The sequence below is a fragment of the Leptosomus discolor genome, chromosome 16, assembly GCF_034619465.1.
Source record: "Leptosomus discolor isolate bLepDis1 chromosome 16, bLepDis1.hap2, whole genome shotgun sequence".
Classification (NCBI taxonomy): Eukaryota; Metazoa; Chordata; class Aves; order Leptosomiformes; family Leptosomidae; genus Leptosomus; species Leptosomus discolor.
In genome coordinates, this window is record NC_141406.1 from 11475275 (window position 1) to 11502376 (window position 27102).

The 27102-nt window shown below is 41.4% G+C and overlaps 2 protein-coding genes across 2 annotated transcripts in view; one reads left to right on the forward strand and one right to left on the reverse strand.

Annotated features, from left to right (window-relative positions):
- Window positions 1-18854, reverse strand: part of GLT1D1 (glycosyltransferase 1 domain containing 1) — a 55255-nt gene extending 36401 nt beyond the window's left edge. Inside the window, exons 1-4 of the mRNA XM_086474338.1 lie at window positions 18787-18854; window positions 10949-11097; window positions 8224-8329; window positions 4140-4191 (exon numbers count right to left, since the gene is read on the reverse strand). Of these exons, the coding sequence (XP_086330464.1) occupies window positions 4140-4191; window positions 8224-8329; window positions 10949-11097; window positions 18787-18854 (375 nt within the window). The remainder of the gene's footprint in view (window positions 1-4139; window positions 4192-8223; window positions 8330-10948; window positions 11098-18786) is intronic.
- A 4256-nt stretch (window positions 18855-23110) lies between these two features.
- The window catches only part of SLC15A4 (solute carrier family 15 member 4), a 31261-nt gene continuing 27269 nt past the window's right edge, over window positions 23111-27102 (forward strand). Inside the window, exon 1 of the mRNA XM_086474133.1 lies at window positions 23111-23680. Coding sequence (XP_086330259.1) covers window positions 23111-23680 — 570 coding nt within the window. The remainder of the gene's footprint in view (window positions 23681-27102) is intronic.

The window sequence follows — 27102 nt, forward strand, 5'->3', positions numbered from 1 at the left end:
AATTATTTTAAAATAGCTACAGTAAGAGGCAATTACTATACTTCCAAAGCTACTCCTGGAGTGCTACTATGTTAGTTATTTCATTTAGGTGATTAAATAAGCAAGTTCCTATTTCAATATCTTTCTATAACTCCAACCATGAATTTGTGGAATACATTTTCTTCACAAAAACATCAAAATATTCTTGGGATCTTTCCACACTGAAAAAAACCCCAAGTCAAAAAACCAACACCAACACTCCCCAGCAGACAAGCAATTTTTTGATCTCAAAGTATTTGTGCAAAGCTTTGGGTTCAGACAGTTCCTAGTTGTTCCAAAAGCACTGGTTGCAATGCCTGTAAAGGAGTAAGCTCAGGAAGGTATTACTCAACCGGTGTAATCTTCAATAGATTTGCTTAATATAACCTTGAATGGTTCAGTTTGAAATTACATTCTTTCAAGAATTTCAACTAATGCTATTGCTCAATTTAGCATCATAGCGTCCAGAAACAACCAACCTTCTTTAGAGCACCTGTCTTTGCTGTCTTGAGACTAAATCTTGCCTCCCCTTCAGTGCCAATTTCATTATGTAGAGGCACAGCCTGAGCAGGCTGCGACTCTGAGTTACTGACTATGTGCCTGCCACGGTTCTTTCTACAGTGCAGATGGAAAAAGGACTACTGGCTTGCCCCTCCAACCAGTTCACTTTTGAACAGCAGGACACGCTGCTGAACTCTTCAAGCTAAATATTGCTACGCAGGCTTGCCTCTTCATGGGAAGGTTGTTGGAATAACGTAGCCAGAGTTAACCAAGGCAGAGCACCACATACCAGTGCATCACGCTGAGCTGCGCATTAGACTGCCCTTCTCCTCTCCCACCCCCCGCCCCATCCTTAGCAGATTGTGAAATCACACCTGCAGGATAACGCCTTGAATGCAGGAAGAGGACTTGTATTAGAACAAGAATGAATGCAGAAATAAACTGTTAAGCAAGCAATCCTTGAACCAGACAGCTCAGGAAATAAGCAGCCAAGGAAGCAAATTTTTTTTTTTATTTACTTGCAAACATTTTTTTTTCCCCTATCACTCCTGTGTGACTGCCCCTCCAGTCCACTGCCCAGTCATAACAGTCTATTTTACCTATTAAAAATGAACGGGAGAAAGAAATGGACAGAAAAGAGTTCATAAAAAAGTGAAGTCATCAGCAAACGGTTCACAGATGGAAAGGAGGCGGCTTCTGAGAATCAGAGTGAATTAACTAAGTCACAAAAACTACATGAACAAGCAGCAAATCCACACATAAATGACGTGCGGGAAAAATAACACTTTATGCTACAGTGGAAGACTAAGGATATTGTATGGACTTATCTTTCAAAAGCTATACGGACTTCTGTGCTCAAAGCATTTAAAAGTAAGAAAAAAATGGTTTAATAAGTTATTTTATCACTTAACATCTCTTGGTCCTACTCTTACCTATGAATCAATAGCATTTTAAATCACCTTGGACCTTCCAATCCTAAAAAAAGCCTTGCAAACAATGGAGACAGCATTGCAAGCTGGAGGCCAACTTCAGAAATGAAATTTGCAGGACAAGTGGGATAGCTAGGAAATTCAGCACTAGGGCATAGATGCAGCAAAACAGAAGGTCAAAAAAACCCGATGAGGCAGAGGGCAGCTTAAGCCAGCCTTGTCTCCGTGGCTGACATATAGCATAGTTCTGCCTCAAACTGGTGGGTGAAGATAGGCTTTTAGTTCCCTAAAACCACTATGTTTCAAAAATAAGCTTAAGTTAAGCATCTGGTTTCATGCTCTGCTGGACCTTTAATGTCTTATGGTGAGTAAATATAGTCCTGCCAGGGCTTGGATCATCAAGAAAAAAATAGCAGGAATACAGTGTAACAGGGCATACAGATGTATTCATACTTTATAGATCAATTTTCTGTTATGTTCTTTATTTTAAATGGTCTTGAGGAGAATGGAAAAATGAAATTGAATGCTAATAAAACTGGCTTAGGTAATTCTTATGCACCAGTTTTTAACTACTGAAATAAAACACTGACCATAAGCACAAGATCTTCCACAGTATTTCAAACTCACTTGGAATACAGATTATTACAACTGCTGTATTATGTACTTCATAATTAAATATAATTTATCCAATGTAATAGAAAAGAATTTGTTGGAAGATACAGCCCTTGAGCACAGTGCAATTGCTTACATGTTCGTAATTCAAATTCTTAATTGACTGTCTAACTAATAAAGCACACATTAGAGGAATAATGCAGTTCACATTAGTGTGAGTTAATACATAAAAAGTGTTAATATTCTGTGACCTAGGTATAGAAAGATGTATTCATGCTGGTATTTCAGTTTAGGACTTGACAGACTTGCCTCCAATTCTCTGTCTGCCACAGACCTTCTCCAAAACACTGAGTGAGTCTCACAGCCCAGAGCACAAAGTTGTTTAGGTAAAATCAATCAAAGTGAAGTACTTCAAAACATTCGAGGTGCTGATTTCAAAAGGATTTCAAAGTTCAAGTTTGTTTCTCCTCCTTACACTGTGTTACTTTTGGTTTTTTCTTGCATAAGATCTATAACAGAAGCTGTGCCCTTTCGTGTTTACCCATCACGAAGTTCATTGGAGTAACTATTAGAACCAAGTTAAATTTGTAATATAAATACCAACTCCTATGTCTGCTCATGTATCCTTTTAATGCAAACAGACTAAAATAAAATCAGCTTATGCCGAAACAAAGTATTGAATATTAAATTGTTCTGTTGTGCAAGCTCCACCTCTAACTGATGATTTTTAGGCAAGGATGTATTAATGACCATATTATGATGCAAATTAGAACTGAGGAGGTACAAAGCAGTTAGTTTCTACTTCTCACATTTATTGTTCAACTTCAGCTGATGTTTCACAAGATGAGGCGAATGGAGCTAACAGCTCACTGCAGCTGGAAGAGAGTGGTCCAGCCTTGGTCTTTTCATCCCAGTATGTTGCCCCTTACTCTCCACCAAACAGTTACCGCTTACCCTTCACTGGATCTGGTGCTCAGTGAAGCTCTCTGTAATCCAGCAAAGGTCTTTAGCCAACAAGTCAGCTGGAAAGCTAACCTTGCACAGAAAATCAGCTGAGCCATCAAGCTGGATCAGCAAGCCCTGCTGCCTGGTGTGGAGTTTTTCAGAGGTTACCAGCGCAGCCTGTCACTATCCAAAAGCACTCCTTGTTCTCAAATGACTGGCAGCTCTTTATTGTCTTACTCTGCCCTTCAGAAACCAGGAGTGAGGACTGTCTACTTCAAGGATTCGTCTCAATTTTCTCCACTAGTGGTCTGCCATCAACTCAGCCACATAAGGGTGAAAATGTTGACCCAGTCTATTTTCAAACAGGAGCATCAGGCACTAAAAACAATTGCACTGAATGTCTGAAGTAGACTTGCAATACAGTGAATGCAATGGTACCTGCTAAATGAAGAGAACCAACCATTATTACTGCCAGTTCTTTGCTAGGTAAACAATCCCTTAAAATACATTGCTAAATGTGTTTAACCACTATACTGTTGGATGAAAATAATTTTAGTCAGTATTCTTCCATATATCATTCAGCACAGTGTTTAGAAAGTCAAGTGTTATTTATGTGCTACATATTCAGCAAGGCCTCGTCAACAGGGCTGTGTATCATATATTGCTGGACTTGGCATAACTTCAATTTTAGCTCTGCAGTTCACCTTAAGAAGTTCATTCTATTTCCAGTGTTGACAAAACAAGTATTTTTGAATTATTCTTCCAAATTCTTTATTGTAAGTAAAGTTGTTTAGTGGAATTTTGGCAACATAAAGTTTATTAAATGATGCAAAGAGAAACCATATATGCATATGGCATCAGGAGAGACTCAATAACAACAGCAACGATTAGTTTTAAATGTTAGAGAGACACTTCCTGAACTGCCATATACGCTTTTCACATACTAAAGAGCTTTTAAATGCCAGATCTATTTGACCCGTCAAAGTGCATAAATATGAAATGCTTTCTCTGAAAGTAAAAATAGGAATAGAGAATCTGAAGATTATTACAATTCTCTAGCACTATTTAGAAAACATTGTAGGAGAATGCATAGTTGATAATACTATAAGCACGACCATCATCATGTAAACATACCCACTCTGCTGCTGCCAGTTCCTTCATTTTCATCGTGAAAGCCACTGCAAACCTAGTTAAATGGACAAAAATAGTTGGGATCATCTGCTTAAAGTGTTTAAACATAAAAACAGAAAAGTACTTCAGAAAAAAATCTTTATAAGAACAAAGAGCAGAAGCTTATAAAAACGATTATAGATGGAAAGACAGAAAGCAGGCTTTCTATTTGTTTTACCAGAAAATACTGGTAAAACAAATGGTATCTCTTCAGGCTTTACAACTTAGAGCTTTTGGGGAGTTAAACCGAGGATTTCTTAAAGTAAGAGAAAATCCAAACAATAGGAACATGCACAAGTTATCTAGATTAATATAAACAGCTGCAGTAGTGAGTTAGCATTCCCTGTTTCTCATCACTGCAAGTTGCAATAGCCCTCTTCAGATATTGAATATAAAACAGGGGTTATGACATATTACACTTCTGATTCGGTTTCTTTTTCACAGGATTAATGTAGCGTTTTTGTCCTGAGCCAACCCTACGACATAGCAATGGTCAGAGATGAAACACATTGCTAAGTCACAACCAGAGCAGTGCTTTTCCATTGGAGATGTTATGTTATAATTTGAGGACATGAAATCACAAGCATTCATTAGAAGTCACATAAATCCTGAATTATAACTCCTACTTTTGTTTGTTAAAACAAACCTTATTCCCATACATTTGTTTTGTACTATTTGCTTTATGGTACTACAATGAATTTCACATATACAACTTGACAGCTTTAAGGTTATTCAAGCCTTTGCAAATGCTTGCACAAGGTCCCTTTCCAGTTTTTGCAATTATATTTTCAATACATCACATTAACAAGGAGAAAAAACTGTTGCTCCCAAGTCTACAAAATACTATTCAATAGAAAAAAATACCCTAGAGGAGTACAACCACAATTTAGAGGAATTTGATTAAAAATGAGACACTCATTGTAAAGCTAGACAGTGTTCAATACTTTGTTTTACGGAATGTGGTGGTATATCGTACTGGACAAGTAATCTACAATTCATGATACTTCCTGCTTAGAACCTGCAATCAATAAAGACAAAAAGGAAAAAAAAAAAATCAATGTTTCTTTTAATAACTATGCAATGAATAATACTAGGGATAATACTGGAGAAGAGATCCATTCAGAATAACTGCTAGAAAACGGAATTATTTTTCCTGTAGCAGAGAAACTATTATGCACTGCATAAGGATGCAGTAATATATTTTGAAACATCACAGGAAACCCAAGCTACTAAACTATACTTCAAGTTCCTAACTTAATTAGCTTTAAAAAACAATTCAGTAAAGCACAGTTTTTGCATAAGCTATATTAGCTATATGTGTGACAGATCACATTTTAAACACAGAACTGGATCAGATGGACACACTTAGAGATTCTGGTTTTATATACTTTTGTGCAGTGCTGAAATTTAACTGACACATTAAATACCTTTCTTCTCTTCCTTCAGACCTGTTTAAAGAATAACTTCTGATTATTTGATAACAAAAGTAAACAAGGATATAAATTTTGTCTTGAACGGGGCCTTAGGTTGCTTTTCAAGTACAAGTCACACTAAGACATAAGAACATGCCCTAATGATTTTTCAATGAGCATGATTAAGTGCTGTCTTTAAAATCTGTTTACCTACCCCATTTTATAGGGCACTATAGACAGAACAGCATATCCATGCCAGTGTTCAGTTAGCTAATAATAGCAAGAACATACAGTGGTATTAGCAAAGATAAAACAACGAGATAAGAGCCTGCTGCAGATTCTGTATGCATTTCCTCCTTGCTAACATGAACCAAAATCCATACTGCCGTATCTGAACCACTGTACTTATCTGTCTTAGCTTGAACGCTGTGATGAATGAACAGAGATAGCATCCTGAGCAAGCTCTGTTCAGCAAGGTATTTAAGCTCTCCTAGAGTAAGTATGCAAGCAGGACCACTGGATTTGATAAGATGTTCCAGATGCTTAAATTTTATCTCGCCTTGTACACTTGGGGACCCCTTCACTCACAGAGAGCTCAATTCTGGAGTGATGACTCTTCAGAGTATTCAATTCACCAGAAGCTCAGGCACACTACAGTTCCATGAGGCTGTGCGACGTGCTGTATCAACTTACTGCCACCAAAAAGATGTCCTTCTCGTCTCCTTCCACAAGCTGACTTTTCTTATTAAAGGGGCCAATTTTACGCCATTTAGTGAGTTAAACCTGCTTAAAAAGAAGTCCAATCCTGGCACAAGGAAGGGTGGATCACGCAGCCACAAGCAAGAGAAACAGGAGGAACAGAAAGGGGAGGTAGCAGTAGAGCTATCCCTGCCATTGGTGAGCTATTATGCTGAAGTCAAACCCTAGCCTCTATCTTGATAAAACTTAAGCTATCTATTAAATTAATTTCATCCACTGGAAGCTTTACATACACAAAATGCTTTAGTTTCCAATAAGAAAAGGGCTTATTGGCCCACCATTGATGTGATCAAACACTGCTGAAGTCAACAGACCTTTGGATCAAGCAGAAGGAAGTATCTTTTTCTGGGGATGTTGAAACAATGAGAAATGCTGGGAAAACTTTTTTGGTTTTTAGCTATTTTCTCTGATTTCTGATCAGTTCTTGAACTACATTTGATGACTACACTGACATGTCACTAGAACTTTTTCAGACTTTAAAACACCCTGAAAATACTCCCTTGTCAATTCACCTAAAACATTGAGAATTTGCTTAAAGACTTTTTTCAGTCCCTGCTTCTTTGTTCATGTATCTCAAGAAAGAATCACATTAGCAGGAAAAAAAGGAACAAAAGCTCTTTATACTTGAGTCACCTCCTTTTTAATGAAGCTCTCTGTCAACAAGCTAAATGCGAGGCCTCTGAGAACAGCTTTGACTCCGTGATGCAACAGGACAAATGCCAGTTATTTTTAGTTGTCATCTCACTTAAGTCAAACCGCTGGACACCTTGGTCTGTATGTGCAGATAGCACTTAACGCATAAAATATCTTTGTTCTGATACAGGATATTTTATATGCTTGAATATATGTAACATAAACCCAAATTTACTAAGAAACAGAGTTTTTAAAACAACAACTTGGAGCAATATTTACCACTTTTGGCACAGGGCCTTGGCAAATGAGGTCCAATCTTGTTTAGGCTAATAATATTACTACAACAAGATTTAATGAGAGTATTTATACCTCCACCATCAACAAAGATTTTCTATTTAAATAATCATACCTCTACCACTAACTCATCACAACTAAAAATTCACTATTTAAATACCAAATATCAGTCATTTCATGACCAGGATAGCTCTGTACAAATGAGAACTGTATGGATACTGTTGGAGATATTTAGATATGCACTTCTTTACCTAAATCTCTGCAATTATAAACAGCTTAAAATAATTTTGGTAAGAAATTAAAACATCATTGCAGAAAATTGTATCCATTATGAACATGTCAAATAAACCACAGTCAAGTTGCTACAGTCCACAATTATACTAACCATCAAAGGCTGCCTTTATAATGCCTACACATAAAGTAGATTATTCTACAGAGCAATATGCTGCCAAATCCCAGGTTAAGTATTCTTGCTATTATTCTTCCGATTTCTTTTACCTGCCCTAGAATTTTATATACTCATCACATACATAGTTCTCTGATTCTAGAAAACAGTTACGATTCAGTAGACAAAGCACAGGATTAGTTAGCAAGAGCATAGATTTCATTAGCTTTTACTGGGATTTGAGTCTTTTTGAAAATGCACAGCCCAAGAGACCAAGTTTCAGCACTACCTCTGCCAGCTCTTAACGGACAAATACGATGAAACAATCGTTACAGAGGAAATACAAAAGTAATAGACTGCATGCAGACTATATTTTATGACAAAACTGTTCTGCTTCCATCACTGAACCATAAAACAATACATAGGGATCTCAAGTAGCCTATCCTTTGTCTGCCGGCATGCACATCTCCCAGTGATTCTAAGCATTTATAGAAGTTTCTAAAAGATCTGCCTGCCACTACAAAAATGCAATTTCCTGTCATAAATACTCCATACATGCTGTTACCTGGCTTCTTCTAGCACTGCTCCCATTACACGATGTTTCTCTTCATATTTGACATCTTCATTTACATCCGTCCCACCAAAGATGATTCCAAAAGGAATTCTGCTACCTGCAAAGCAATGACTATGATGAGAAGTTGGCCAACATGTCAAGGTAATGACCAGAAGGGGACATTAAGAGTGAAAAAGTATATTAATAATGGTGTATCACATATGTAAGCAAAAGCCTTTGAAAAAGAAACCTGGCGAAACTTGAATTTTTATGGTATTGTCAATGAAAAAAACCCATACAATAACTATGCACTTTCAAAGCATGTCAATTTATGAGATTTTCTTTGCCTTTTCCATGCTTAGTAAAAACAATCAACTAGTTTCTACACTGGGCAGGCCACCAAACAGCATATATATTTTAAATGTTATTCATGTTTTAATAAGATGCAATACTGCAAAGTTTGGTCCCAGGTATTTAGCCTCAGCCACACATTCTCTTCCCCCTCAAGCATTCCAATACAGTGGTTTGGGTAACCATCCTGCAAAGCTGGTTACTGAATTTATTTAATTTTTTTCAAATATTGACTTCTGAAGTTGATTTTACAGCTACAAAAATGGAGATGGAGCCACACTATTGGAAAAGGTCATCAAATTAAATAAGGCAGTATATGTGAACCTGCAACAAAACCATTGTTTTGTCTAATTCCACCCCAAAAGATGGATCTGTGTTTATAATTGGTTGTTACAAAACCTTCTGTGATCACCCAAGTTATGAAAGTTGGTTTAGGAGGCCTTACAGTGCTCAGAGCAGTAAGAGTAGAGGAAGGCATGTTGGCTGTGGGACAAGACCAACGTTCAAATTTTGGAATATCAACAAAATCATATATATCCTAGTGGTGTCTGCACTCTGGTAAAAGCCTGATTTTGGTACACAGCATCAGAATAAATCCCTATTTGCATAAGGATAAAGCCACTAAAACAGGGTAGTGTAGCACCTCTATGCTAACAGCGGCCAGACTTACTTGGACAAGGCCAAAGACTACTTAGATGAAAATACAAAAGCCAATAGTAGTGCAAGATTCCTTTCCAGTAGTATTTCTTTTCTTGGACTCAGGTTATTTTTAGTAACCTGACAAGTTACCAGCAATGTCCTCCCCTTAAACTAATCAAGATAGCAGACAATAATGTTTACTGTTGATTGTTTCAGCACTGAAACCAATTAAGTGGCCAGTTTTACACCACATTAAGCTAACAAGTAACAGCCTCACGGTGGCTAATTACTACATGCAGAACATAGTTTTAAATTCCAAATGAGACTGCAGTTTTGCAAAAGAAAAGTCTCCAGCAAGGCAGTCTATGAAACCTGTAATTAAGGTGATCAATTTTGTGGATTTTGCAGATTTCTGTTAGCTGTAACAGATGAAGCCAAGGTTTCCTTCTGACTGTGAACAAGAATAAGCAGTTAGGCTGTATTGTCACTACACACTGTGTATCAAGAAAGTCAGAAAACATACTTTGTTTTTTCCTTTTTGTGATGGGATGGAAGGGGAGAGGGATCAAAGACTCAATAGACAACACTGTCTTCAGCACTGGACCAACAAGCAGGATACTAGAGGGAGGTTACCGTGTTGATGGAGGTTCTTCCTTCTGAGAGATAATGTAACTGACCTTGAATGTTCATGGCCGTGAAATCTAGTGGTGAAACTTTCTATAGCTCCCCACAGTGTCTTAAGGAGTGGGAGGAAAATGACAGGTTCAATTCAGTGAACTCTCATAATTAAAATTCATAGTTAAAAACAAGCAAATAAGGAACTCTTAAAGCAAATGTAGAATGAAATAAATATGTGGATAAAGACAGAAAACATACTATATGTTCTACATTTATATTTGAACAATTAAGTGAGCTGTAAGATGAGGATTTATTAACATGGCTAATTTCCTCATTACTAAATAAAAGAACAAACAAAAAGCATGCCAGACGTAGTAATTCAGGCTTTCTGAAAACCCACAGCACAAATTGTGAGTAGACTTCCAAAGTCTGAAAACAAGCACAACACAATTTATACTGAGATCTGATGAAAGTATCAAATTATGTGCCTTTGTCCAAGTGAATAGATTTGTACAATGCAAAGGTGATCTCAAAAATGGATAGACAGTTAATAATTTCAGTAGGTGACAGCGTCTGTAATTTTGAAAGCCAGTGCTTCTAGGGTATCATTAATGGCAGGCTAAAATTTTGTTCTACATGGCTAGATACAATAGAAAATTTTATTATTTGTCTGATAACATCCTGCCTCCTACAGTTTAGCTGGCATGAACGACATCTCAGTTATTTCATGTCAAAAAAACCCCGACTCATTATTGAGCAGAAAAATCAAATTAGCCTCTCTGCTTTCTTCTATTTGACCTCAGCTACACTTAGCCAAGCCATTGTCCTCTGAAAGAACACATTTCTTGAAAGTAACTTAATGTTAATATAGTGCTCTTATCTTCATGTAGTTAAAGTACTTAATTATGAAATGCACTATGTGCTTTAAAAGTACATTTACTTAGTTCTCTCCTCTCTCGATCAGATCTCCCACAGAGAAAGATTTTCAGTATTTCTGAACATTTGTTGGAGTGGATAAACAGAATAACTACATTATGTGTGGGCTCATACATTTATCGCCATTTCTAACTGTATTCATTCTCTTCTCTTTTTAAGAGGCATTTTTATTGCAAAATAGAAAGAGGATTACCTTGCAGGAGTCTGCCTCCTTTATAAAGATGAATGGCCAGGGCTGCATCAAACTTGTCTGTGGAGGTTAGATTTGCGATTTCAGTTGGACTTTCATACATGAAAGCATCTTTAAGAACACAGATATGACCTGCAGCATGTAGATGATTCCTTCATTATTGGAACAAACAGAAAAAGAATAAGAAAAGATACTATTAATTTGTAGGCATGCCAGTGTATGAAGTAAGCTTAATCGAAATGGTTTTCCTTAATAAGTTTTGCTCTGACATTTACCTTTACGCTAATTTCATTCAAGCAACCATGGGGCTATTTACAAGGTTGTTTTTTTTTCCTGGAAAATATTTACCTTCACTATTGTGAAGCCACAGGCACACTTCCAAGCAAGGTAATCTACAACCTTCCTAAGGCCTAAGCCTACAAAGTATCAACACCACCTTTGGAAATCAGCAGACATGAAGTATGATCAAGATATTTCCTGATTGAGCTTCAGCTTAATATGCTGAAAAGACCCCTTTTGAATGGAATGTGTTAGACCCTGGTCTTAGAGATTTTCAGATCCTTGTTCTGGAGAAAGGCCACCGAGCAAAGAAAGCACAAATGTATCCAGCTAATCAATGCTATTAAAAATATAGATCATGTGAAAAATGAATAAATAAATAAAACTGGAGAGTTGAAATTGTATTCCCTTTCTGTTTGATTGTGGGTTTAATTGCTTCTTGTCTTAGTTTACCTAAGACACACACAGCATAATTGAAATATATGGGAAAAACTACACAATAATAATTACACAAATACTTTCACAGCCTTTTTTAAAAATCTCAATTGCAAAAGAAAAGAAAACAACAATAAGCGCCCCCGTTCTACTGTCAGCTTATCCATACTTCTTTATATACAGTGTTCCTCATATTAAAACATTGATTCAAGGACTGCCAAAGTCAAGAAACTGATTGATTACAGTGAGCTTTACCTTAGGCGTTTCGGTGAGCTTTGTTTTAGTCTTTTCTTTTATACTCTAAGCTCATAATTCCTCCCACCAAAGCCAGAATCAGCTATCAATGTTTGCAATGTCATCAGCCGAAAAATATATAGGAGAAAATCCATGTTTTGATAGAAACTAGCCCACTGCATCTGCTGACATGTAGTGTTTACATTTTCAATACTATAAAAAGACAACGAGAATGTTTTCTGCTTATTATATATTGTTCTAGTTGATTTATTTCTCATAGAGTATTAATTGTCCTGGCATTAAAATCCTGCTAACTTAATAGCTTCTTGGATAATGTGGGCTCTTTCCTTTCCTGATCATTTCACATCCTCCCAAGGAATCTAATTTTCTGTCCTGCAGAAGTTAGTCATTACTGCAGAAACTGGTGCTAAAAATGTTGTAAAATGTCTTGAGGCCTTGGAAGGAATGTATTAGCACTATATCAGACAGAGCTCCATTGGCACAACATATGGTGCTGTATTTCTTCCTTATTTTGAAAAGAAACTCATTTTACTTTTAACTTCACTGTTTGAAACAAGACCAATAAATTATAGTAAGTACTAATAAATAATAAAATACAGCCAGATTGTAAGCTCCTTATTTACACTGTTGAGCAATTATTTACATCAGCTGTCCCATGAACTTGTACCAAATACCTGCTTGCCTTCTGAAAGAGGCTCTCAATTTATGTCTAAATAATGACGCCCAAGTCTCAGAGCCGTGGAAAGAAAATCTCCCCAGCAAATACCCGGGATGCTCGTGCATGCATTCCATAATTTCACAGGTGCTCATTAAATAGTCTAAAAGAATTTTTTCCCATCAGTATTCCAATTACCATAAATCACTCTCATGTACAAGCAGTATGTTTGCATATTACAATTAATTTGAAAATAATTCTCTCAGGACATCAGGAATCAAGAAATTCAGCTAGGAATTTTGATCTAAAGTGTCTTTTTTTTTTTTAATATACTAGGAATTAATACTTTTTCTTTCCTGCACAGTTTCCGCAGCTCCAAGTCTCACAGCTGAATGACAGCTGTTGCTGCAGTAAACAGAGGGGGACTCCCTCAAGCATTCCAAGGCTCAGAAATTGTGGACTACCTCTACTACCTCTAACTTTTTTTTACCTTTTCTACACATGACAGCTCAGAAGCATGTACAAAATTTGCATACATCTTAAGAAGGAAAAATTATCAAATTATTCCCAGAATAATTTGAATTCCCAGAAGTAAAGATGCCTTAATCCCATAAACATACCATTGAGTTCAGTATGATTAGTCACAGGCTTCAGATTATGCATATATGGAAATACATGTGCATAGAAGCCAAGTTATTGGGTAGTATTTAAGTACTAAAATTTACAGTGATATTTTCATATTTTCTAAATGACTTTTCATCTTCATAACCAAAAAAAAAGCAGACTATGATTTTCACACATATGCTGTTATCAAGGAACACGATAAGAGGGTGCTGCAAAGCTATTGCAGGAGATTTTTTTTGAAGGCTGATCTGTCTATGAAGTCACAGATGTCCCTGAATCGAGCCAAGACAGAAGATATACATTACCCATATCTTTTCTCCTCCTGGAACTGTGTATTCACATTATTTTGCCATTTCATAAACAAGTACTTTCTGAATGAAAAATAAAAATGAACACATCTCCTGCTGTCTGCGAATTTAAGACAACACTGAAAATGCTAAATCTCAAGGCTACATTTTCTCTCTATCAGTTTTGTGTGCGGCAGATAAATTCCCAAGTGTCTTAACAACTAGTAATTATTGCTTGGATCCAGAATTCGCCTTGCTCTGCCATATCCTTCCCTTCTACTAAAACTCTCATGGAAGCCAATGCCACTACCTGGGGAGAATAATATTTTTAAAATGGAGTTTGGCTGTCAGATTCCAGATTTTGGGTTTTTTGCTAGGAAGTAACCAAATTCGGAAAATTTCAGTCATTCATTAAGTTTGAAAGATCATTTCTTACATTATATTAGTCACCACTTACACTGTAATATTTATACACATCTGAATACTGGAAAAAATATTTTCCAGCCCCACTGATTCTAGTATTCAGGGAATTAATGTTTTTTGTCATATTTTTTTACAGTCTTTGGAAATCATGAGGCTTAGAAGTGAAACCTGTGTCTGCTCTGAATCTATACTGTATGCAAAGAGATAATGCCAAAAGTACAACTCTTTTCTGACACGTTTTCACTTTATTAAAGATTTCTACAGAAAAACATTTTTCTCTAACAGAACTATGAAATACCATATGATGTTTAACAACGCTTCATTTTTTACTTCCTACATTATTGATCACTACTTCTCACTTACCCTGGCTAGCAGTTTTCACTCCTTCAACCTGAATCTGTAGTTCACAGGTCTTCATGTACAGGAACAATTTTATAGTTCCAAGCACAGCATGGCTGAAGCTAAGACACAAGCAAGTTCAAAGTATGCTTATTTCTCAAGTATTATAGCTTTGAAGCTTGCTTTATTTTCTGTGATGTCTTCCTTTCAAACACATTTATGTTTTAATTTTCAACTGGTATTTCAACGGAATTAATTGCAGACAAAGAATGTTTGATTTCCAAAAAGCTCCTGGTAGGTAGATACACTGACACTTCTTGAACGGCACAAAATAGGCTCCACACAAAAACGTTAATTATCTCTTTCCCTAGGCTGACTATTCTGTAAAGCAGCTATGCATCAACTGCTGTTAAATCTATACAGCACAATTCAAAGCTTATTAAGTGAGCAGAGCCACTTCCACTGCCTCTTCTGAAACTCGGCCAGAGCTGAATACTCGCAATTCCCACTGAAGTTGATTGAATTACAAGAGGTGAAACCTTGCTCGATCGTCTCTGTTTTCTTTGTAAATCATCTTAATTTTTTTCATACTTGTTAAAGCAAAGGATTCTTCATTTTATTTCTCGCTAGGACTTCTCCTTTAAACAACACAGACAAGTTGTGTTGGCATGAATGAGTATGAATAAAATCCACTGTGAATAAGAACAGAAATTAAAAATGTGAGCAAAAATGGGGAGAGAATCCTTCTGTGTCTACGTTCTGAAGTCAGTAAGTGTCCTTTGGAAGGACAAAATACCTCTGCAAAGTTTAATCCTCCCTTATAAACACGTCTAGCCGTGAAAAGCATTTTGGGATGCAGCAGACATCAAGTGCGGGCCATGGAAATGATCACACCTCAGCTCCCGAGGCGGAGGACGAACGCCTGCCTTGCAGCTGTCCTGCTATGGGAATGGCCACAAACAGCAGCAGGATTTTACCAGCACCTGTGCAAACGGCTGTACGCAGGTAAAAGACCTCTTGTAACCTATCACGAAGAGACGAGGATCTCCTGCTCTACGAGTGCTGTTCTGTGTGATTTTAACGGCAGCAGATAGGGTAAGGCTAAATAGAAGTAAAGCTAGGGCTCGGAATTACTCCAATAAATGTCTAAGCTGAAAAATAATTGTAAAGAGGAATGATAAGCATTATTGAATTTGTGGGTTTAATTCTCTTGCAGTTGATTACCTGGAGATTTACAGAATGCCTATTTCAGCTGTCCCATTTCAAATGAGGACTGAAACAATCTCTCCCTCTCCAAAATATATTTACATATTGACAAAATACTCCATCTAAATCTTTCTAATTAACCAATTAATTCAAGGTTTCTATTCCTTCTTACTACCAAGTAATAAAAGATGAACAGAACATTTCAAGGGGCAGAGAAGATTCATTTATTTTCTTTCCTAACACCTTCTTTGATCTCATTTCTAAGGCTGAAGAATGGCAGCCTAACCAAAGACTTTTGCTTAGTGTTTTATTCTCTACTCATTGCTCATATTTTTTAAGGTGATTAAAGACCATGCACACCAATACAAATAAAGCCCACAGCACATTCATTATATCACCTGGTTTAGCAAGCTGATTTCTAGCCAAATGAGATTCTGGTATCTTTGTCACCAGTTACTTTAAACTCAGGAAATCAGTATCTTATTTATGAAAAGATGAAGCAGTTACAGGAACAGCTGTAATATCATAAACACAGTATACCCAGTGATACTAAGCCATAAAATTAATCTATGCTGGCAAGTGTCCAGCCAGGAGACAACTTCATTGTTTCACTTATACTTAACCAAAAGTTGCCATGGTACAATATAAAAGAAAGATTGAACAAACAAATTTGTAAGCACGAATGCAAATACAACTGGAGTCAAATATTAATTGGAATATGTATTTTCTGTGTATTAACACACAGGTTAATATGCTACAAAGGTTACCATATGCACTTAACCTCAGGCATGGCAGATTAGTGTGAAAAGTGACGTGCCCAAGCCATTTGCTATACATGTAGATTTTTATTTTTTTTTAATGGCATAAAGTCTTAAGAAAACCAGTATTAGATGGAAGTATCTGTGTAGGATGGTTTCAGTGACAGCTGTCACTTGCCTAGCCTTTTAGTCAGAAAGACGGATTTAATTGCTAGCTGATACTCTTGACTTTTTTTCCTCATCAGACTTTTTTTTTTTTTTTCCTGAACAGGCTCGGTTATACTATTATTACAAAGAACATTTGTGATAAGATAGCAACTGAACATGACATAAGCTACTGACTCTCCAACACTATTTCTGTTAGAATCCTTTATCTACCTTTATTGTGAATGTGAATTAAATTGACCTTTCACTCATTATTTCCCTTCTGTTTGAAGGTCTGTGTGCATGAGAAAGCAGCATCCATTTTGTATAAGGTATGCCTATAAAGCAACAGGATGCTAAAGCAACTTGGTGTCCTCCACACAGATCACTGCAGATGCGTTCACATAGCTGCAAATGATTGCGTTAACATGGTAATATGTTAAACCATCTGTCAACTGAGCTGTTACACCTCACCAAGTCTATGTCCTCTTTCATACTAATGCACGAGCCACAGCTGAAGGCTGACCAAAATTGCGGGTTACCGTGACTCACGTAAATGCACCCTGCTAACCGCTGTGTCTTGATGCAGTATGTTCACATGAACATAATCAATCTTAGTTCAGGTAAAAGGCAACCTGAAATAATATGTGAACATTTGTTTGTCTGGCTTATTCAGGCTCAATTTAACTAGAAATAATGCAAAACTTCCTTTCCAGTGGATTACCTCTGAATGGCTCCAAAGTCTACACATCTGTCTGACTTTCCTCAAAGTTGAAGTGGAAGATGAAGGTAAGAGAGTATTTAATTTGTAAAGGTAGAAGAAATAATCTTATGGAGGAAGAATGAGTATTGATGACCCCAAGAATAACTAGTTTTGTATCTCCAGTGAGAGCAAAAGGTAAGAGATGAAAGGAAATGCAGAATGCCACACAAATCACCACACATGAACTCTGTGCTGACATGTACAGTGTGTATTATAAACATAAGAACGTATTTGTTTTATTTCAACATTTTATTAATAATTATTGTTGTAAAATATAGAAAACTTCGTCTTTCTCTGGTCTTTATGCTCCATTTGCTTTATACCTTCAGTGCCTGGGTTCGATTTTTGTTCTGTCTGAAACCAAGGCAAAATCTAAGACTGAACTTGGTTTGACACAACTAGTGTGAAAACTTAAACAACGTCAGGGGACAAGTTCTACGCATAACAGTGTGATAATACGCAGATCGAGGTCGGGGAAAACTTGTAATAGCAGAAGGCTATCCTAAGAGATTCATCCTAAGAAAAACAACTGTGGATGACTCTGACACAGAATAAGAAACTGAGTCCTTATTTCAGGCCTCAAGAGGACAAAATCATTTGGAAATGGTTCCATTTTTATGGTGAATTTTTGGTTTTTAAGCAAAGCTCACATGCACAGCAAAGCCCTCAGAAATGCTGTCAGCCACATCCTTTTTCCACATGCCATAGAAAAAGTTAAATGAGGACATTAAGAATATTTACACAGTTCTGTTAGTCCAAACTATTTCATGTCCATGTCCGTAATCCTCATGAGAGCAGCGTGTCAAATCCCCACGGCAAGGGCGCTAACTGGAGCAGCTCGTGCACAACTGGCTGCTTTAGGACAGCTCCTGTACAGACCTTTATTTCTGAGCTCCCGGAGCCTGCTGCTCTTCGCACTGGCTTCTCCTCTTACGCTGGGTATTTCCCAAAGCGGGCAGCCCTTAGGAAACCCACTGACTACCACCGGGTTTGCAAGGGCTCTGCGGGGCAGCTGGTGAGGGGACCGCTGCTCTTGGCTTGTGAGCCTGGGTCACCCTGCAAGCGCGAACGGCCCCTGTGCCAGCGAACTGCCCTGAGCAGAGCGGCCTTTTGTTGGGCTTGCTTTGCGGGGTTTTGGGGAAGGGGGGGAACCCCTCGGCTCCCCCTCTCCCTTAGTCCCCAGTAGTACCGGCAAAGGGGGACACCTTGCCAGACAGAGCCGCAGCAAAGCCGCAGCGGTGGCCACCCTACCCCCCGGACACGGGCTCGGCCCCACAGCCAGCAGGCCCCGGCTCCTCGGCGCTCGGCCGATGCCCCTCGGCGCTCGGCCGCCGTCCCCCTCACACACCCCCGGCGCCAGCCATCCACGGCGGCCGAGGCGGGAGAGTCACCGCCTCCGTGCGCCAGCGGGGGCAGCGAATGGCGGACGGACGGCCGCCGCCGCCCCGGCCCCCACCGCGGAGCCCCGGCCGCAGGCCCGCCGAGCCCCCTCTGCCCGCTGGACAGGGCTGCGGCGGCCTCAGCGTGCGGCGACCGGCCCCGCCTCCCCGCCGGCGCGCTGATGAGCCGGGAGCGCAGGCAGGAGCGGCGGCGGGGATGCCGAGGGGTCAGCGGCGATGCAGGCAGCGGGGATGCCCTCTCCCCTCGCATGGCGGGGCGGGGGAGGCACTTACTGTATCCTGGCCGCGGTGGTCGCGTTGCCGGTCTGCGCTCGGAGGGACGCCAGCAAGAGCAGCCTCATAGCGGCCCCTCCCGTCCGCCCGGGCGGGAACCTCCTCACTGAGGGGCAGCGCCGCGGCCGCCGCCTCCTTCACCTGCCGGCGGCCCGGGCGCGGCCTCCCGGAAACAGCGCCGCGGAGCGGGTGCTCCACCTGCCGCAGCCCCGGCCCGCCCAGCCGCCGCGGGCCCCCCGCGGAGCCCTGCGTTAGGTCGGGCTCCGGGCCGCCCGCGGGGGCGAGCGCGGCCCTTCGGGTGGCAGGACCCGTCTGGCGAGGGGGACGGTCGCTCCCTCGCCAGGTGTCCCTGGTCAGAGGGCACTTGGCTACAGAGCCAGGCTCCCGGTCTTGTGCCAGGAGGCTTGGGTCCCTTCCCCCACCTCTACATAGCGCTATGTGTCTTCAGGAAACAGCCACAAAGATGACATGCTCAAATCATGGCCTCAGAGAAGAACATCAGGAGAAGGTTGGTATCAGCCGCCGTCTCCTAAGGCAGCTCCTCAGCTACATCGCAGTCGCCACGTGTCTCCCAAGATGGAGGTAGTTTATATTCAGTGCAGGAATGGAGAAAAAACTAATTGCGGATAAGATGCCAACAACCAGAAAAGCCAGAGTAATGGGCTAGTCCAAAGAACAAGGCAGTGGGACAGCCAAAGACCACGCTAAATGTCAGGAAGGCCATATGATAAAGCAGAGCCAAAGGTGTGTAAGACCAGGCGAAAGCTCTGGTGAGGAACCACAGGCTCCACAGCAGCAGGCAGAATCCAAAGATACAAAGCAGGGAAGAGAAAAGGGAAGAGCCTGAACTCAGGACCAAGAAAACTGTATCCCAAATTATCGAGCCAATCTTCAGGATAAACACTAATTATAATCAGAAACACAGTGAGCAGTGGGTGGGGCAGCAGGCAGCAAGAGCAAGAGGCCAGTTTGGGGAGTCTGTTGGGAGATTGATAGGGGCCAGGTGGCTCACTGTAGATATCCACGGCCTTGAAGTTGATTCAACATGTGGTAGAAACATTGAGAACACTCGCAGGACAGTTGTGGTCATGAGGCAGATGAGAAGGAGGGCTTGATCTAACAGAAAACTCACTTTTTTGCTTGTATACTTATGACCTGTGCTGGTCCCCTGATGTAATTCACCACAGGGTCACAGGGATGCTTGTTTCCCCAAGGCTGCAGAGGACAGGGAAAGGTGGTCTGCAAACTGCAGTGCCTGCGTATTGTGGCTTAAATTACTCTTTAAGTCTCAGTGTCGGGTAGAGGGAGAAAAACATGCCGCATACAGAGAAAGGCTCAAATTTAATAATTTTTAAAATACTAGTTCTTTAAATAACTTGTGGATCTCTGAGGATGGCAGGTATTCAGGAACTGAGGGTTTAGACATGATAAACTGGAGTGTATTCTGGCAAATTGTCAGCATTTTGGTACACTGGCTCACGTTTTGCTAATGGGTCTTCATGTTGCAGAGCTGTGTTCAACTGTTTGCATCTCACCAACTTACTACTTAGAAATAATTCAGCACAACATTGCTCAGACCATTTTAAACTCCATCCAAACTAAAAAAGATGGCTACAACTTCGAAGAGCAGCAAATCTCGCATAAATGCTAATTGAAGGGTAAGCAGGACCAGGCTATTTTCATCACCATTTCATAAAGCGTTTCTCGCATGAAATCCCAGCCCTACTGAAATGTAGGGGGCTTTTGTCAATCCAGGCAGGATTTTAGCCCTGAAGTTTGTTTGTAAGTGGCCTACATGAAGCATATTTGGGCTTCTGAAAGCACTTGTCACCCTCCAATCTAGCACCAGCCATCTCCGGTATCACTGCTGCCCAACTCAGTCTCTCTAACCGACCTGTCATGTACCACACAGCCTGCATGAAGCCTGAGCAGCTGCCTTTCGGTCTCCCGACACATTGCTGCTCTATATCCTTTCCCAACAGACCCTCCCTCTCGTTCCAAGGCCTCCCCCCCTCAACACGGCCCACCCAGCTCCCATCCGTCTGCATCGCACCAAGGAATGTTGGCAGCGCGGGTGCCAACCAAGAGACCCCCCCCTGCCCTGCTGCCGCAGCGCCGTCCCTCAAACAGCCTACGTACTGCAAAACGGGGGCATTCCCCAGCAGCACAGCCTAACGCAGGATGTGTGACCATGCTCAGAAAGGGATGTTTGGGGTTAAAAGGAAGCTGCGGTTTCGGTATCTGCATGAGCTCCCTAATTACAAATAGCTTGGCCATTGTAACTGTTCACCGCTGCCAGCTCTAAAACCAGATGACAGCCACCCAGCACATCTAGCGCGTAACACAAGACAAAAACGCAAACATCAAAGTAAGACACAGCCTGCTCCATGAGAAAACATGAGGAAACTTCACCAGTCATCTGGGAAATAAAGAGGAAATAAAGGAAACATTCAAAGAGGTCTTAACATTTTATTGGCATTTATGGTAATTCTGGGTTTTATGCTGTATAGACCTTGACTGAAAAAATTAAAAATATGCAAGTCTCCGCAGCATTAAGTGCTGTTGTGTCTTCGAAAACAAGTACGTGCACCAACGTATCACTGTACAGACACAGGGGCACTCACGTGTTCAAAGAAAGGGTGACGGATGTATCTTAATGAGGGAATTTTAAGTATACTGCAGCTAAGTGTTCCTGTTGGAGGAAAACTAAAATCCACCTTCCTGAAGCAACTACACTTCCAGAGAGATGTCTGGGATGCAACAGTAGCTTTTGTATTTTAGTGAGATTACCTACTTCTCAATACTCGAAGATTTAAATAACATTTCAGAATGCACATTTCAAACACTACTCAGCATTGCCAGGTAACAGTTGTTGGGTAGGCCAGTATAAAAATCTCACCCCATTCATGAAGGTAAATTATGAAGGGCCTGGAACGTGATATCTGCGTATATTAAAACACACAATAACACCAAGTGTGCTTAATCACTCTGTAGTCTCTAGCAAATACTACTAGACCTCTTTCAAAATGTAATCACAACCGGTAGGATATGCTGCAGGACGCTGGGCAAAGCCGAAAAGCATTTTTTCAATTACAGAATCAGTTGTGCTGCAGCAGTTCACTGAAGAGACCTCTGTACAGCGAGCTGTTTTCCTCATTGTCCTTTGTCACGAAATTTAACTAGTTAAGACAGCAAATATATTTAATGAGTCATTTTTATGGCATATGTTATTTACAAAGGCCCATCATTAAATGAATACAATTACTTTTACAAGCATTGCTTGCTCAATTACCAACGCTGTTCCAAAAATTTTAAGTCATACCTAGATGTTGGGTGTAACCATATGATGTCAAGCAATTCACCTTTTTCACTGAACACACACAATCAGAAGTATTTTTCCCACGTTGTTTTGGCCAAACATACGACTTTAAGATCTACTGTTGACAGAGTTACACACTTTGATGACAATCACATACTTTCACGATCTTTACCTCAACATAGGTGATGGCAGAACAAAACAAAAAGAACATCTCGGGGCTCCAATCTTGCAACCACTAACGTGCGTTTGCTCATTTGAGTCACGCACTCCGTTCCGTTCGAACCAGCCTTCATTCTCCGCACGTACTTATGACGCCGTGACCGCGGGCAGGCTCAGAGCAGCCTCGCTGCAAGCCCCGCACACCCGGCCGGTGCTCCCCGTCCTGCGGGCCCGCTGATCCCGGAGCAGCTCCCGCCGCTGAACCCGTCCCGTTAATACGGTTACACCGCTCCCGTTAAGGCCTAAAACGTAACTCCCAACCTGAACTAACGCACGGAACAACCATCAAACCCGATTTTTCCCTGATGCAGCCCCCGCCCCGCCCTCTCTACCCCGCCCGGCATCTCAAGGAAAGCGGCGAGGGAAAACCCGCGCGGAGGAAGCTGCCGCCTCCCTTCTCTGGTGAAGCTCCGCACACCCGGCAGTGCCACCAGCCCCCGGCCCGGCCCCGGCGCTGACGAGCCCCCCCGCGGCCTGCTCTGCCCGGCCGCGCCGCGCGGGAGGCCCCCACAGCCCGTACCTCCGAGCCGACCCACCCCGCAACTTCCGGTCCACCATGTCCCGCCCCCTTCGCTAGCCCCGCCCCGTCTCGCCTCAGCCGCCGCTCCCTGCGGCCCAGCCGCCCATGTGACGGTGCTACCGGCGGAGCGACGGCGCCCTGAGCCAATGGCGGCGCGCCGTTCCCCGTGGCGTGGGCGGGCCGGGCCGGGTCCCGCCGCGCGACCGCGGCGAAGTTTCCTCCGGGCGGGCCGGGAAGCGCGGCGGGTCTGGGAAGGAGCCGCCGTCATGGAGGAGGCCGAGCCGAGCGAGCGCAGCCCTTTGCTGAGCAGCGGCGAGCGCGGCCGGGCAGCGAGCAGCGCTTTCCATGGGCGGCGGCTGGCCTGCGCCGCCGTGCTGCTGGCCGAGCTGCTGGAGCGAGTGGCCTTCTACGGCATCACCTCCAACCTGGTGCTCTTCCTCAACGGGCCTCCCTACGGCTGGGAGGGTGCCCAGGCCAGCCAGGCCCTGCTGCTCTTCATGGGCATCACCTACCTGGTGTCGCCTTTCGGTGGCTGGTTGGCCGACGCCCTCTTGGGCAAGTTTGGCACCATCCTGCTCAGCATGGCGCTCTACCTGCTGGGCATGCTGGCCTTCCCTGTCATCGCCGCGCCGCACACCCGCCAAGGCCTCTGTGGGGACATCCCCTTGTTCCCCGTAGAGAACTGCTCCTCTCCGGTGGCCAATGCCACCATGGCGCCTTGCTCCCAGGTGGGAGCCATCCGCTACTGTGCCACCGCCATCTTCGTTGGAGTGGTCCTCGTGGGGCTGGGCGTCGGGTCGGTCAAGGCCAACATCACCCCTTTTGGGGCGGACCAGGTCAAGTATTATTTGGCAGCTGCTGAATCGCTTGTAGGTGCCTGTCTGAACCAGGGGATGGCTGTCAGTCATGCAGAGGGGCTTGCCTTGGTGGGATGGACAGTGCGCCTGCTGATTCACGGCTCTGTAGGTGTTAAGCTTCTGAGGGAATCAGATCATCCAGCTTTGTTCCCTGTGTAGTTTAAGCTGTTAGATTGTACCCTGTTTGAAGTAATTTTGGTGTCTGTGTGATGTCTGATCTCTTATGACCCTTGGTTAGCCCTGCGTTACGTGTGGTACATGATTTGGCTAAGCCATCACCATCTTCAAGTTGAATACTTAATAGCCATTAAGTGGATTGTTAATTATTCTCCATTGTGGAGTTCGTACCTCAGAGCTCATCAGGTGTCCTATCTGATATACATTATAGCCTTTACAAGGATAGCATGGGCCTTCTAGGGCAGTGGCCAGTGGCCTTCATCATCCTCTGATAAATGAAGGATAGAGAACAAACAGGGGTTTATGCTTTATGTATTCTCTGTGTACTGCACTGCCCTTAAGTGATAGTTTTGTGCCGGCTAATGTACCACATGATGGGTGGGAAGGTGCTCTCAACATGGTAAACACATTACCTGGGCTGTTCTCATAAGGACATGTCCAGTCAAACAACCTTGATCCACTTCAGTGATATCATTCATTGGATCATCAGTGCAGAACCAAACGGCTTTACAGAAAATATTTGAGACAGCTCATAGTTCAATATTAACTGGGATGTGGCGTTACATGTATTTTTTTTACAATCTTATGCTGAGGTAGTATGCTGACTGTGGATGTTGAATTGGAGTGTAATTTCTGCTTTATGAATTAAGAATTCCGGATCCTTAGATACTGAGCAGCTTTTCTAACAAAACTATTCTTGATGACAAAGCAAGGAAAATGCCTCTGACCCAGTTGCATGTCTGTTTACTGGCCCATTGAGTTCTGGTTAGTGCGGATGTCAGAAATGTCATGCAATTCTTTGTGAAAGGTAGGATCTTCCACAATCTCTTTGCCAAACATACCTCTGTTGTGCAGTTTACATTTGTCATTCTTTGGTATTTCGTGTATTATAAATTCTGGAGTTCTGGGTGAGAGGCGGTATATTAATGTAAAACATTATCATAGCCTAGGATTGTATGTCCCCAGTGTATTGGTTCTGTTTAAGCCAGCATGAGCCCATCAAGTGAACTAGCTTTAATATGACTTTATCTTGTAAGATGTTTTTCAAAACTGACTGCTTATCCCCAGAACGGTTTATGAACGTTAAATATAAGACATAAATAATGGCAGGCACAGAGCAAAAGGAGAGCCACTGCCAATGGAAGCGTAGCTGTTGTAGCTGGATTTTTTTAAAGGCTTTCCCCCAGGATTTCATCGAAAGCAGTTTTTGGCTAGCTTTGCAGATAATTCACCATGATTTATGTAGGTGAAGCAAAAGAAACACTCCTTTCTGGTTCGTAGTGATCAGTACAGCTCTGTGGAGGACTGAATTTTTCCCCTTCTGTTTTTCTGGCGTATCTATTGTCAAATATATTACAGCGTGCCGCTTACCTTGTGCAGTTTTGGGCCCTCTTGGGTACTCTCTCTCTGCATAGGAATGTAGCAAACTGTGGGGTAGGTGGATATGTATTGCTGAGAATAAATTCTTGTCTCCCAGAGTCACATTCTTGAGAGGCCAGAATACAATGCAAACATGTTTTAGCTGGACGTGTGCTGGTAAGATTTGTCCTCTTTCCCATAAATACCAAAGGAAAATATGAATTGTATATCGTGTACTTTCGCTGACATGAAACACCTTTCAGATATTGTTAATTACACTTTATTGCTGATCTCTTAAAAATTACCATGTAAATTTTTCAATTTTAATGGTTGTTCTATAATTTGAGTTGAGAACCCAAATATAATGAGGATTTTTTTTATTTAGAAGAAAAGAATTGCTTTGTGGAAAATCGGAAATGAAATTCCAATTTTCCTCTGAGGCTAAAAAGACGTAGTTTCTTAAATTGTGTTGGCTGGATGCTTTGAGAAGTGCTGTTCCAAGTGACTAGGTGGACTTAATATAGAGCAACTTTTGCCAATCAGCTTAGCAAAAAAACCTGTTACGGCAAACTACGTACAGACCAGCTTTGCTTAACTCTGTTTATAAATGAGAGCCATTTTTCTAGAAGTTGCAGATTGATTCTTCATACAGATCTAAATCTGCACTGATAGTTCTCAGAATAGTGATTATAATCATGTGATATGTATAATCTGGCACTTCCCAGTTCCCCTTTTAAGTGCGAGTGTTTTGCAGTACTTCCTGTTCGGTGTAGCCGTTTGTGACTTTCTGTAGTTAGGAAACAATACGAGCAGCCCTCATCATTGTGAAAGCTGGTTTAGCTTCAGCATTGAAGCCAGCATCAGTAGTAGACAACTAATCTAGTATCAGCTATAATCGTTCTAATTATAGATGAATCTGTTTGGGGGTTATGGTGATTAGAGATGCTAGCTTTAACCCACAGTACCTCTTCTTTCTGAATTGCCATTGTAGTTACTAAATCTACCCGTCCATAACCTGCCAAAAATCTTCTAGCTTTGCTGAAACCGTTGCTGTTACGGTAGCACCGCCAGGGGCAGGGTGCTATTGGAAATTGCTGGTGTAAAGATGGCTTCAGAGTGATTTTCAACCTTTGTTTCTTTATTTGTAGAACTTAGATTTTTCCAGCCTCTAGGGAAGGATGAGGGACCTTGTATAAAGAATTGAAGGTCACTAACTGCAAGTTACTTTGTGGTTGCTGAAGTTCGAGACTGCAGATATCTAAGACTCTGAAGATAACAGTTGGAAAACTGTGGCATTCACATGAACAGAACCAACTGTTTCTGTTTCCAGCGGAAAAAACAGATATGACCCTAGTGAGAGGGAGAGGACTTTAAATGTGGACTGGCCAAATTTTAGTATAGAAACTTGAAATTATGTAGCAACTGAGTAGTACTGTATGGCCTATTACTGAGCTCTCTCCAGATGCTCTCAAAGAATAACTGGTGTCTGTAGTGATGGATTAGAAAGTCAGAATCCTGTAAGAGTAAATTTGACTGCAGAAAACTGTAGTGCACTTTTTTCTGTAGGCTAACGAGAAGGGCAAGCGTCTGCCTTTTCATCCTTGCTCTGTTGTGTGGCTGCTCATGTAGTTGGCTGGGATAAATTTGCGGGTTTTTGTTACATTTGTCACTTGTGACTGTCAGTTGATTGCAGGAACAAATGAAAACTGCTAATGTCAGTAACTTTTAAATAATCTTTTTCCTTTTCTGTGAGTCAAATAGGACGTCATAGCTTTGGATCTGTCATGATGTGAAGAGGGAGAGAGGGAAGACGATGACATACTAGAACTCTGAAATGTTGGGGTTTAGGAAGTACTTGAGATCGT